Genomic DNA, 14,584 nt, shown 5'->3' with positions numbered 1-14,584 from the left:
TTTGTTACAGTGTTATCTTTATGAACATGTAAAAACGCCGAATGTTTACTACAGACAATATTACTTATAGGACTGACAATGAAATATTATTCTGAAATAATATATTTGTTTCTCGCCATAATATGTCTGGTAAAAATTGGTAAGTTCATTCATTATTTTTCTCTACAATAGTTGTTTTTAATATTCACAGAAGAGAGTATCTCCAAACAAATCAATATTGTACATTATTCACTTTTTTGCATAGTTGAAAAAAAATTGTAGTGAAACAAAAGATGTTATACTAAGCGATATACTATTTTGTCGTAGTTAAAAACAAGTATTTATTTAAGTGGATCGACATTTAGCAGTATTTAATCATCTTTTCTTCAGCTAATTAATGACGAAAGCTTAAGGGCGGAGAAGGTACAGTTGGGGAGGGACATTCAATGATTGACCCCAGCAAATCTACCTGTCAGAAAAATATCCTATGTTTATCAACCTTTTGTTAATTGTTAAAATATTAAATAATTTTGAATCTCAAAACAGGATGATTGTAGTGTTTTTATTTTATTTTTTCTTTCACGCAGACAATCAAGTTTGAGTGATATTTCCTTGCCTAAAATAAATTTTCTTACGTAAAAATTGTCACTGTCATCTGCTTATTTCAGTACTTTATTAAATGATTTGATGGTAAATGTCTCAGGTATACTGACAGGAAAGTAAAGTTATTATTCAAATTATTAAAATTATGTTATTTTTCATTCACAGGCGACGTTCTATGTTACCGGTGTCACGTGAACAATGATGTGACTGATTTAGATTGTGGGAACGCATTTAACATGTCTTGTAAAGGGGTTGCCCATATTCCTCATTGTACCCAGTTTACTACAGACCCAGCTGTGCAAATGAATGGAGTTTGCTCTTGTGAGAAATGTACGTTTAATTAATGAATATGCTGAATTAGATAACATAATGTTAATCATAAAAAATCATTATATGCTTAACAATTACTTTGCTAGAACCGAAAATGACAAGCTTTTGCCACCAAAATAGAACAAAGCCTTTTGAACCACTTAGCTGTCTAACAGGGTCTAAGTTATGTTTCATGAACTTTTCCAAGTTTTTCTTTATAATATAATCAAAAATACATTTAATCAAATAAATAAAAAAATGTTTGATTAAATAGTGCATGTATAAGGAATACTTATCTCATTATTTCAATAATGCTTGATAAGATATATCTATGTTTGCTTAATTAGGTTTCAGACTTAAGATTTGTCTTACTTTTCTCTTTAATAAAGTTTGTTTTACGGATTTGGAATGTGCGCAAGGATGCAAGGCTCCTTACGTTGGAAAATGTTTAGAAGGATATCACTTGAGTATTGAGAAAATCTGCTTGTGTGAAATAAGGTAAACTTATTTCCTGATCAATATTTACCTTGAGTTTTTTTTAGATGTATTACACACTTTTTTCAACTAGTTTTGAAAACAGATACACGTAAATTTCCTTGCATAGTTTGGGTATTGCAAACATAAAAACAATTATGCAAAACTTATGAAAAAAAAACAGAACAGCTTTTTCCGTTAGAATGCACACAGTATGTGCTGGTAATGGGCTTGCTCTATCTAAGTTTTCCCATGTTTGTTATTCGCCACAAAAAAGGGCAATATGATACTGAGAAGTTTATTGTCCACAGTGTGTAATAATCTTGTGCAAAGTTTACTCTGAAGTGATATAAACGAATTTTTAAACCCGTACCACTCCAGAAACAAGTACGAGGGGTTATCCAAAAATTCGTGGACTTTCTTTGTTGCGTAAAATATATGTGAGATATTAATTTGAAATTCTTACACTGCTTAGAAGAATTAATAACAAATAAACACAGAAAAATTCATGTGAGTAGCTTCTAACATTACAACAATATTTAATTTTACATAAACACATGTCGGCGACAGCGGTGCACTCCAAAATGTTATTGACGTCAACGTCATAATATTAACGTACAACTTGTGCTTCAACGTAACGCAGTCAATGACGGTTACGGCTTCTCAAAGTAATGTCCATCACTAAATATTTTATGCCACTTTAACACTAATGCATAGCGTATTAATTTGTGATACTTTATTGTCTTTACAGTACGTGATGGGAAAGGGTATGATGTCTAGACAAATGAGTTTAATACATTACTGTTATAACTTGTTACAATAAAATGATGCCAAACCTTCATTCTTTGTTATATCTTTTTTTACCTTTGCGTCAAATATGGCCTCATGTTATTTTCTTATGTGTATAACCAGGATTATGTCGATTAAAATGTTGTTGTCAATAACGTCGTCTAGATGGATACTTTTTCTTTCATCAACTTCTGAATTGTTAATTATGAATAGAGAAGAAGGTGGTATAGAAAAAACTATAAAAGCAAAAACAAAAAAAAACAAAAAACGCGTAAATTGCTTTTGTTAACCTGAAATAAAAACATGTGTTATTTATGACGACTGACGTTCAACATGTGGTTATGCCTAAGGTTCTTTCCTTCGGGTTCAGTAATATTTACTGCTAGTTTAATTAACTTTTGGGCTTGATGTCCAGTCTATGGAAATCAACCTTTATGATCGCTTTAATACATTTCTATTATTCTTTTAACCGATATTAGCCTCTGTTGATGAATAGAGCTCTATTTTGTTTATCACCAAAACTCTGAAATTAAAGTAATTTGTCGCCATGACAACCAAAACTTTACAACGTCATTCAAAATGAATCTTCTTTTTATGATTTGATGAATGAGGCAGCTAAAAACTCTAATTGTGTATTAAAGACCATGAATTTCTTCTTAAAGCACATTTTGCCTCTGAAATGAATAAGTTTCTCCTTCTTTAGAAAGAACAAGCATGTGTTTTATTATGTTTAAATAATAGTGTTAAAGCATAAGCTGCTTGTTACCTGAAATAAGTACCACTTAACTTCAAATATATAGTTATTTGTCATAAAACTAGCAAAATGCAAACAAAGGGGTATTTTGACTTCCATATAAAATACAAAAACCGCTTTAACTACTAGTATCATTAGAGAAGAGTTTGAAAAGTTATGTTGCATACAACAACGAAATATTAAATTTTATAACCTATTTAAATGCTTTTGACAATTTAAATATCATACAGTCTTTCAAATCCCTTTACATATTTAGTTATGGCAGCCATCTTGTTCAGCAGACCAGAACAATTTTAGCAATTTTTGTAAATGACTGCCAAACGATAATTTCTGTAGAGATTTATCAAGATGGACTTGATTCGTACTCATTATCAAATTTATTTATTTATTCTAGATAAAACTACATATAAACTACTACAATGTAAAAAGGAGAATCATTTAAGATAGTGTATCAAAATATATATCTGCCAACAAAAGATGGTAAACTCAGATCATTATCAAAACATATTTCTGCCAACAAAAAGATGATAATAAGAACCAATCAAGTCAAACTTGAAATGGCAGTCATTTACAAAAATTGCTTAAAGTGTTCCGGTCTGCTGAACAAGATGGCTGCCATAGCTAAAATAGTAAAGTGATTTGAAAGACTGTATGGTATTTAAATTGTCAGAAGTTGGTTATAAAATTTTAATCTTTCGTTGTTGTATGTATAACATAACTTTTCAAACACTTCTCTAATGATACATTTGCTCACAATTTGTCAATTTGTCGATGTACATACACTAAGCAAACCTCTCTGTCTTTCATTGTATTCCAAATATAATAGCTGATAAAATGTGTAGATGGAATCTTCAGACTTAGGTCTTCATCTTCAAAAGTTTTTTTTTCTTCATTTTAAACGGCTTGATAATTTTCCACGCAAACTTAGAGTCAAACAAAAAGATCAATGTTGCATGGTGCTATTAATGCTCTATTATATATATTCTAAATATATGTTCGTGAAGTTGGCAGCCTAGCAGCCTGAGGTTTGCAGCCTAGCAGCCTAGCAGCATGAACTTGGCAGCCTAGCAGCATAGCAGCCTGAAGTTGGCAGCCTAGCAGCCTAGCAGCTTAGCAGCTTAAGAAAACTAAGTATAGTACAAACATGAAAACAGTCGGAAAAACATTAGTAGCACTTCTTCAGATCATTCCACGCATTTTTTCAATATCGTGATCTTTATTTTTTAAGATCTTAAACTTTATCTTAACATAAATTTTTCATTCTGACGCTTCGAAATTTGTAAAGTTAGCAGCCTAGCAGGATAGTACAAACATGAAAACTTAAATATTGAACTTTGTTTTTTATTATTTTGATATTACGAAATTTGTGAAGTTATCAGCCTAGCAGCCTGGCAGCCTAGCAGCCTAAAGAAAACTAAGGATATTACAAACATAAAAACCGTCGGTAATGAATCGGTAGTACATACTTAGATTATTTCACGTCTTATTCCAATATCGCGATCCTTATTTAAACAAGATGGCCATGATGGCCCTGAAATCGCTCACCTGTATATAGGTTCCCACGACGGGCCAATTTTTATCCAGGGGCTTTTATTTCAACAAACTTGGTGGACATCCATTTGAAGATGTTTCATGATAAATATCTAAGCTCTAGCTGTAAGAAGGTTTTTTAAGTTTTTTCAATACACATATAAGGAAACACAATTTTGTCCCAAAGGGCTTTTATTTGAACAAACTGGGTAGACACTCACTAGAAGATAGTTCATGCTTAATATCTAAACTCAAGCTCTTTGGGATTTTTAAAAGAAGATTTTTAAAGTTTTTTACTATACATGTATAAGGAAAATCAATGATCCCCGAGGCGCGGCCAATTTTAACCCCCAGGGCCCTTATTTGAACAATAAATGGTAGACACCCATAAGAAGATGTTTCATGCTAAATATCGTAGCTCTAGCTCGTAGGGTTTTTTAAAAGAAGATTTTTTTTAAGTATTTACTATATACATTAAGGGCTGCTAGGCTGCTAACTTCACAAATTTTGAAGCGTCAAATAAAAAAAGAAAACAAAGTTCAATAATTAAAAAAATAAAGAATGCGATACTGAAATAAGACGTGGAATGGTCTAATTATGTGCTACCGATTCATTTCCGACGGTTTCATGTTTGTACTATCCTGCTAGGCTGCTAACTTCACGAATTTCGAAGCGTCAGAATGAAAAATTATGTTAAGATAAAGTTCAACATCTTAAAAAATAAAAATCACGATATTGAAAAAAGGCGTGGAGTGATCTAAAGAGGTGCTACTAATGTACTCGTATTTCCGACTGTTTTCATGTTTGTATACTATTCTTAGTTTTCTTTAGGCTGTTAGGCTTCCAGGCTGCTAGGCAGCTAGGCTTCCAGGCTGCTAGGCTGCCAACTTCAGGCTGCTAGGCTGCCAACTTCACGAACATTCTAAATATAACTATTTCCTAGGAAAATCGGCATGCTAATATATCCTTCAATAGTTCGTCTATAGTAACCAATTTATGTCTTGTCTGGTCCTTGTGCGCTTCTCTTTTAGTTGTCATCCACGCTAGCTGATCCCGTGTGCCGTACTTCAAAAGTGTATCTAACTCCGAACATTGGGATTTACTCGAATGTTCTCAAAAACCATTCAGGGGTTTTCAGAATTTTGATAAACCGTGGAAAGCTGGTATAATTACGGGTACTCTGTGCCTTATCTGATCAAAATCGGTTGAGTAATAAATAAGTTATGAATAAAAAAATACCTAAATCGGGTGAAAAATCGGCGTGTTCCGTACCCGAAAAGTCACGTGGTATGGCCACATTGATTTATGGACAAGACGCGAAATACGGAATTGAAAGTAACTAGCGTTACCTTGGGGAAAGGGGTGGGGGGAAGAGGAAACTATATGAAATATAGCTCTCCTGCCTGTTTCCACTTTGTATATGAATAATAATCCGCCGCCACCGCTTTAATCACCGATTGTCAATGATCATATTCCTCGTTATATTGTCTATATTTATATGAAAAGGTCAGAATTCTCCATTGTTGGTCTTTAATAGTTCAAGAATGGACTACGTAAATGGCTGAAATTTCAAAAATCTGAAAAATATCAACTAAAGCACTTAAATTGGAAAACTCATAATTGAATTGAGTATCGATTATTTGCGAGTGCGACTCTTAGATGATTTCGAGTGAAAAGTGACGGGTCATTTGAAAATAAAAATGAGCCGCGTCACGACAAAACCAACATAGTGCGTTTGCGACCAGCATCCGCGCAGTCTGATCAGGATCCATGCTGTTCGCTATCAGTTTCTCTACTTGTACAGTAGGGTGAACGTGTCAGTTTACACGCAAAACGCACGTTACACGCTATACGAACGCACGATACACGCTATACGGACGCACGTTATACGCACGCAAAACGAAACGAAATACGCAGACGCACGCAAAACGATATACGCTAAACGAAATACGCTAAACGATATACGCACGCTAAAACGCACGCAAAATGAAAACGTTTCTAAACCTTTATTAAAATATCGTAATCATTTTAAGTTTTTAACAACTTTAGCTACATGTAGAATTTTGATTATCATATATATACAGTATGGTAGCTAGAAATGTATTTTAAACGAGTTTATGTAAGAACTGAAATGCACTCAACCTAGCACCGAAATTGATTTTTGTCACAGCCTCAACAAATGATTTTTAGAAATATTTATAAGCTATCATGCGCTAATATCGAAAGTAAAATAGTTAGGGTAACGTGTTCCTTTTTATGCGCAATCGGATAAAGAACTATCCTTTGCATTCACTACGTAATCTCTACGTAATAGTCCAACATGGCCGACATTGAAAATACATTGCAAATTTTCATAAATATACAGTGCTAACAATTAAATTCAGATGGATTTATGAGGCAAATCTATATATTAAGTGAGGATGCATCATAAACAATCGAACTATATAATCTTGAGTGTAAAATAAAGGAATTAACTATTTTGACAGAAGTCACGAAAACAGATTAAAAACACAGGATTCTACCACGGATAACATTCAGGGAAATGGATAACATTAAAGGAAAAGCTTCCAGAATCAAGAATGATTAAATTGCTGGCACAATACGTAGATTTAAGTTGATGTCCTGTATGTTTCATTGGGACGTCGCAATATTTACTGTGTTGTCGCCAGTAAAAGCTTCTCAAAACGAAAGTGAAAGTAGAAATAAACAATACTGAAATCCAGTGAAATCACTAAAAAAGGTAAAATTTCTAGGGCATTACAATATATGAGTATATATAATATTAAGAACATAATTTTATTTTAGGTCTGAAACTGTAATTGAGAGGAAAAAAATGAGGAAAATAAGGAAACTGGTTGTGATGTTAAGTTATTTGATTTACAAAGACAGCACAACAGAAAATATTTTTCATATCACTTAAAATTGAAATTTATTGACATGCGCTTAATATGTATTAATATGCTTTATCACACACCGGTGGCCGTGCCGATTTTGCCACTCAGTAAATATGGTATTGCACATCCGTGCATATAATTTGACGTGACGTCATTAGCGTTATACAAACATTGTGTAAAGACGCGCTAAATGTTAGCGTTATACTATAGGCGCGTAAATGAAAAACTACTCTTATTTCTCTTTAAACGGTCTTTATTTTGTGTATGTGATACAGTAGGGTGAATGTTCCAGTTTACATGCAAAACGCACATTCCGGAAAAAACACACGCACATTACATGCTATACGAACGCATGTACCACGCATGCTTTATGAAACGAAATACGCAGACGCACGCAAAATGAAATACGCTAAACAATATACGCACGCTAAAACGCACGCAAAATAGAAAACGTTTCTAAACGTTAATAAAATATCCTTATCATATAAATTTTTAACAACTTTAGCTAGATCGTTTAGTGATTTGATTAAATAATAGCTAGCCATTCATGTATTTTAAACGGGTTTATGTCAACTAACTTATCTTATGTCCCAGGTTAGAGCTGTAATGATATCAATCCCAAATGCACTCAAGCTGGCACAATATTATTTTTTGTCGGGCAGCCTAAACAAATGATTATTGAAATTATAAGCCATCAAGCGCTAAAACATGCATTAAAAATGATTTAACAGGGTCGTCTTTATGCTCATTTCTGAAAAAAATACTTTGCTTTAAACCAGGAATCTCTTAGATAGATAATAATTACTTCGACACCGCTTCTGGCGTAAACAAAATAAAACGAATGGTAGTAACTTTAGCAAATCAGCGATAAAATTATCAAATCATTTACATACAGGTGAACAAAATTAATACATGACCTTTTTAAATAAAGGAAAACATACATTGCAGACCGGTAGCCCAACATTTTTTCCAGACAAGGGCTAAATCTATATGTTTCAGGACTTTGCACCTCCTGAACGTTTCGCCCTGAAAGTTTCAAGCTCAATTTTTAACCACCTTTTGTTCAATTTGATAAATATATATAATAAATACCATGCATTATGGGTTATAATATATTCTAACATAACCGGCATTTACCCTATTGAACATAGAAGAACAGAAAGTGTGTGTTATTATGCAACAGATGCAATGTTTGACATTCTATATTTAGACATGTGACGTAATCATTATACATGTGAGGTAACCACTAAAAATCTGACACGCTGAAAATAAGTACGGAAACAAATCAGGCGCAAATTTGCTTAACAATCAAGTACGGCAACATTTATTTGTTGATGTCGTGTTAGAATCGAATTAATATATCCAAGTCAGTGATTTTATCGCTTGATAAAATCACTATTTTTTGTTCGAATGTGCATCATTATATCACTCAGGCTACACCCTCGTGATATAATTCCTCACATTTGAACTCCAAACAGTGATGTTATTGAGCGATAAAATCACTGTTTGGGATATATTATATTTTATTAATATAATTATAATATAAAATATACTTGCAAACATCATTGATATAAAAAAGATTTCCGGTGATATAATGTATAATGAAATTTCCCTGGGAAAATAAATATTAATTAAGTAATAATATATCCCAAATAGTGATTTTATCACTCAAAAACATCACCGTTTGGAGTTCGGATGCGAGGAATTATATCACGAGGGCGTAGCCCGATTGATATAATGATGCGCATCCGAACGACAAACATTGATGTTATCAAGCGATAAAATCACCGATTTGGATATATAATTTCAATTCTAACACGACATCAACAAATAAATGTTGCCGTACTTGATAGATAAGCAAAATTGAGCCTTATTTGCTTCCGTACTTATTTTCCGGGCGTCGATTTTTAGTGGTTACATCACGTGTTAAATGATTACGTCACATGTCTAAATATAGAATGTCAAACTGTGCATCTGTTGCATAATAACACACACTTTCTGTTCTTCTTTGTTCAATAGGGAAAAATGTGGGTTGTGTTAGAATTTGAGTTTTATATGAGTTCTGAAAAAATTATCAGCTGTAAAACTACATGCATATGTTTATTTTTTTTTTTTTTTTTCAAAAAATTAAATTCCATAAAAAGATATTGATAAAATATGTTTTAATATAACAGATAAGAACGATTATAGAATTATGAAATGCCTAATGAAATTTAATGAATTAAAGTGTTATATTAAGAATAAACTTCTATTTTGGGCCCGAAACTGTAAGCGAGAAAAAAATGAGGAAAATGGAGAAACTTGTCAGCCTCATGCACCTCGATCCATAAGTGCCAGGAGGGGAGGAGTGTTGGACTCCAATAATTTGTGAATCATGTGTAAACCGTAAAGTATATGGATTTACCAAAAGAGCAGCACATCAGAAAATAAAATTATGTTTCATAGCATTGAAATTGAAATTTATTGACATTTTATGCACTATATGTTATGATATGCTATATTATTATTAAGGAACATTAAATGCCTAATACCTTCCTTTTTAGCTCGACTTTTCTATGAAAAGGGGAGCTATCCTACTCGCCCCGGCGTCGGCGTCGGCGTCGGCGTTGGCGTCACACCTTGGTTAAGTTTTTCGTACCACCCCACTTTATTTCAGAAGTATTACAAGTATGGCTTTGAAACTTACCATACTTGTTCACCATCATAACCTCCATCTACAGACAAGAGTACATAACTCTGTCAAGGTTTTTGACAGAATTATGGCCCTTTTTTGACTTAGAAAGTGTATTGAGCTTGGTTAAGTTTTTTGTACCACCTCACTTTATTTCAAAACCATTGGGGGTATTGCTTTGAAACTGACCATACTTGTTTACCATCACGACCTTCATCAACAGACAAGAGGACATAACTCTGTCAAGGTTTTTGACAGAATTATGCCCCTTTTTGACTTAGAAAATACATTGAATATGGGTAAAATCCACTTATTGCCTTAACCCTTTGAGATATTGCTTTGAAACTTTTAATGCTATTTCACATCATTACCCCCATCTGTACGCAAGAGAAGGTAACTCTGTCAAGGATTTGTTTTAAAAATTAAGGCCTTTTATCGACTTAGAATCTTGATGGAATTTCCTCACATTTACCTATCGTCAATGTTGCTGGATTATATGTATCTCCAAAAACAAAGAAGAATACTGTAAAAACATTCCTATCTAACATATCAAAGGACAATACACAGCAGCCGCAGATTTATATTGGTGATTTCAATCATGATTTAAAACAGGCCCGTCGTCACGATATTGTGATTGGTGCGGCCAATTGATTGGTTTTAGGTAGAACCTAGGGGGGTACGGGGGCATGCTCCCCCGGAAAATTTTTTATTCTAGGATGCTCTCAGGGGCGTTTTCCCGTATATTTGGCACAGTTTACAGCCTGTCGCTAGTACATGTTATAGTTATATGTCAACAATTTTTTACAGATTTAAGTGCGTCGTAAGTTTTAAGGGTGAAATTTAAGACTCGCATGACGGACGGACAGATGTACATAAAAGATGAATACATGTAATTGATATTTGGCAAATAGAAAATAAAACAATAACTGATGTTATTATATATATAATTCTTTAGATGCATTTTTATCCGATGATTATAAATAAACAAATAAAAGACATATTACAGTACGTGGATTATTGTTTAGCATAAATCACACAATGGTATAAGCTTAAATAACAATCGATGACATGATGGAAGAATAGTACATTACGAGTCAACAATAACCGCGTTTTGTTTAGCACTAACTTGTATTTTGTTAACAATAATCTTACACAACACGGAGTCTCATTTTATGTAAATTTTCCAAAAACACATCGCCGTCGTTCTCTGGTAGTAATGGACTCATCGGCAATTACACGTAAGTTGACTGAATCTGTCCTGTACTTATGAATATGTAACACCATTAGATTGTTCAAGCGTACTTGAGACATTGTCGATCTCAGGTATGTCTTAATTCTTCTGAACAGCGAGAATGTCCTTTCATTGGTAGCATTAGTAGCAGGCATTACTAACAAAATCTTTAACAACACAACGACCTCAGAGAACAGTGCTCGTTCTAGCACCGACTGTTCTGACGCAAACAGTACTATTTTCTGATTTGTCAAAATGTGAACGTAGCAGCTGAAGCTGCACATTTAAGATGTCTCGATTAATATCGTTACCACAGAAATCACAAACAAAACCAAGTTCTCTAGTGAACTAGGTTTTCAAAGGTTGTGCGGCCTTTATTAGTAAATTCTCCACGTTTTGAAGTACACGATATCCCGGTTGGTCAAATCTCTCTTTAACACTGGCGATGGCAAGATCGATTGCTTCAAAGTATTTAGGCCGGAACACGTCCTGCACTGTAACGGGGTGGTAGCCAACACCGTGCCCCATCTTGAATCGTGTGGGTGCCTTTCTCTTCCGCGGAACGTTTGGATCGTTAACACCGACGCGATCACTCTCACTTTGAAGTTTAATCAATAAAGAATCAAAACTGTCGTCTGATCTCATGTCTATCAAACTATCTAGAGTCCGCTTTGCTGGCCGCCGGCCCTCGGATGCTGACAATGAAACTTGTTGAGGAGATTTGCTGAGGTTGTCTGTCAATGCTAGGATGTTGTGTGCGAGCATTACACCGAAAAAGTAATCGAACTTGACTCGTAGGATCCCTACATATACCTGGTCAATTAATTGTGTCTAGTTGTTTCTTCGCGTCATGTTTGTATATTACCGCGCATTGCATAAGGGGGCCAGTTAAGTGTCAAATTGCTAATCAGCAATGCGTGTTTTTTTTGTTTTTTTTTTTCTCATTTTTGGCCAAAATATTGGTCCGGCCAAGGCCGGACCGGCCGGACCACCGACGACGGCCTTGTAAAAAAGATACCGAGAGATACTTATATTGAAGCTGTACTTCACTGTGCACAACTTGTTGACTGCTCCACAACAGACTTTCAAACATTAATAGATCATGTATACGTTACACGAGATCTAACAGTTGCTAGTTGTTCTGTGCTGGAGACTTACTTCTCAGACCACAAACCAGTTCTTCTTCAACTGAGATGTGAATCTTAAAAATTTACAGTTCTTTGGAACATACCAAGTGTACATATGACATAAATAGTGTAAATTGATAATTTGTAATATATTGCAGACTGATAGACTTCCATGAATTGGCTTTTACCAGTAAATCATATATACTTATATTCAGTTTCGTGATGCTACACTGTGCTTACATACAGAAATTAGGAGCATTCGAAGATAGTGAGAATGAATGTGTTCAACGAGATGCCCCAATTGGTTAAAATATACTCAATGTCACGATTTCATGAACATTTAGCATGACATTAAATAATGAATTGAACTTCCTTCATGTAATTCAAATATCAGTTTACAACGCATTATCTACATAGTGGACCCACGAAAAGTAACCAGTCACCCACAGCCTGTGTGAAAGAGATCCACTTGTGACCAACTGACAACATCTAAAAAAGCTTGATAAAATTTACCTATTACTTGTATTATAAGGTAACTATAATACTTTCACATGCAAAGTCAAATCTATATATTATGCTGATTGTACAAAAATATACTGCTTCCTTGGCATAGATTTCTTGAAAAATTATGTTATTATGTCATTTACCAAGGTGTTCTGAGTGACGTAAAAATACCTTATTCTCTCAAAGTGGGTTTAATACTATTAAATTTATTTAAGGCTCAACTCAGTTTTTTTTTCTTTCTTACCAGCACTCTTTTGACTTAAACATTTCAAACTTTGCTGCAGTGTTCAAGGGTATCACACAATTCAGTAAAATAATTCTTCACTAAATATCTTAATGCTCATGGCCATTGTTCACTTTAAAAATACAGAGATTCTTGTATTGCCTTTTACTGCAAAAACTTTTTTTATTGGCAAGCAATAAAAAAGTCGAGCGCGCTGTCTTACGGACAGCTCTTGTTTGTTACTGTCACAAGTTAAAAAAGAAAGGTGCAGCCTCACCAGGACTTTAATCCGGGACCCTTGGAATACTGTTCTGCCACTCAACCGACTGAATTATATTGTATTAGGCTGCTTACGCATCATCTCCCTATATAGTGAACAGTTCGGAACCATGACATATTCCCCTGCTTTATTGAAATTCGTCCTTGAATGGGTACAGTGAACAATGTGAAATAGGACTTTGAGTTTTATACCATCCATCACAGTTCCCTTTGGAATAGGTGATGGTATGAAACTTCAAGGCCAATTTCACATTATTTTATTACTAACTGTTGGGAGTCAAATGTCAATGGGTGAGAAAAATATGCAGCCTGACTTGGACTTGAGCCAGGGACCCCTTGAATACAGTGTCGAAGCTGACTACCGGTGATTCCATATACCATGCCAGTAATGGTCCCCTGAAGGGGAAGGGAACACTTCCTTACTGATAGTGGATCTGAACCCCTCTGCCTGCATTATAGGACATTTGCCACACCTTTTTTTATCTTTCAATGAAATTTGGTGGATTTTTTTCCATATCAATCAAACAGATGTAATTGTTACTCAATATTATAGTAATATGTTGCCTTACTAACTTGGTTTCATTTCCTAGGAGGTTATAATAAGGTAAAATTTTTAAAGATGTAATGTATTTGCTTCATCATAGAAAATTTGCCCTATCTTTCTTCATTGTCAATATAATTCAATGGGGTTTTCTTATTTTAGTCAATTAGATGTAGTAGTTACTTGATAGTATAACATTATTTGGCTTTACTTACTTTGTTTCAGTGACCAGAAGGTTATAAGTTGGTAAACTTACCCAAATTTTAAATGATTTAGTGTGGTAAAGTTGATTAATAAGGCATTATAGAAAATAAGCCATTATTTCTTAATTTTCAATGAAATTTGTTGGGATTTTCTTATATAAGTCAATTTGATGTAGGTATAACTTAATATAATAATACTATGTTGCTTATATATCTTTGATTCATTTACCATGAGGTTATAATCAAGTGATATTACTCCCATTTTTAATGAATTAGTGTGTAAGCTTGTATAGTTATACATCATAGGAAATAAGCCATAATTTTTTGAATATTCAATGTAATTTATTGAGATATTCTTATTTCAATCAATTAGATATGCTTGTTAATTAATATAATTGATTTATGTTGCACTTATAATTCTGTTTCATTTCCTAGGCTGTTATAATAAGGTAAAAAATCCCCATTTTTGTGAA

General features: G+C 33.8%; 1 protein-coding gene across 1 annotated transcript; it reads left to right on the top strand.

Annotated features, from left to right (window-relative positions):
• The first annotated feature begins 2 nt into the window (after positions 1-2).
• On the top strand, positions 3-2,206 carry LOC132728331 (uncharacterized). Its single transcript, XM_060713982.1, has 4 exons — positions 3-139; positions 748-912; positions 1,281-1,389; positions 2,117-2,206. Exons 1-4 carry the CDS (start codon positions 79-81, stop codon positions 2,121-2,123), a joined length of 342 nt encoding a protein of 113 aa, XP_060569965.1. The 5' UTR covers positions 3-78; the 3' UTR covers positions 2,124-2,206.
• The last annotated feature ends 12,378 nt before the right edge of the window (positions 2,207-14,584 follow it).

The sequence above is a fragment of the Ruditapes philippinarum genome, unplaced genomic scaffold (genome assembly GCF_026571515.1).
Source record: "Ruditapes philippinarum isolate M1 unplaced genomic scaffold, ASM2657151v2 ctg19806_1_1_1_1, whole genome shotgun sequence".
Taxonomy (NCBI): domain Eukaryota; kingdom Metazoa; phylum Mollusca; class Bivalvia; order Venerida; family Veneridae; genus Ruditapes; species Ruditapes philippinarum.
The sequence above is the reverse complement of the archived record's forward strand: the minus strand, read 5'-3'. Positions and strand labels throughout refer to the sequence as shown.

Coding starts and splice junctions, on each gene's coding strand:
- LOC132728331 (XM_060713982.1), top strand. CDS start 79: ATGAAATATTATTCTGAAATAATATATTTGTTTCTCGCCATAATATGT. Junction 140..747: donor AATATGTCTGGTAAAAATTG/GTAAGTTCATTC, acceptor TTTCATTCACAG/GCGACGTTCTATGTTACCGG. Junction 913..1,280: donor AGTTTGCTCTTGTGAGAAAT/GTACGTTTAATT, acceptor TCTTTAATAAAG/TTTGTTTTACGGATTTGGAA.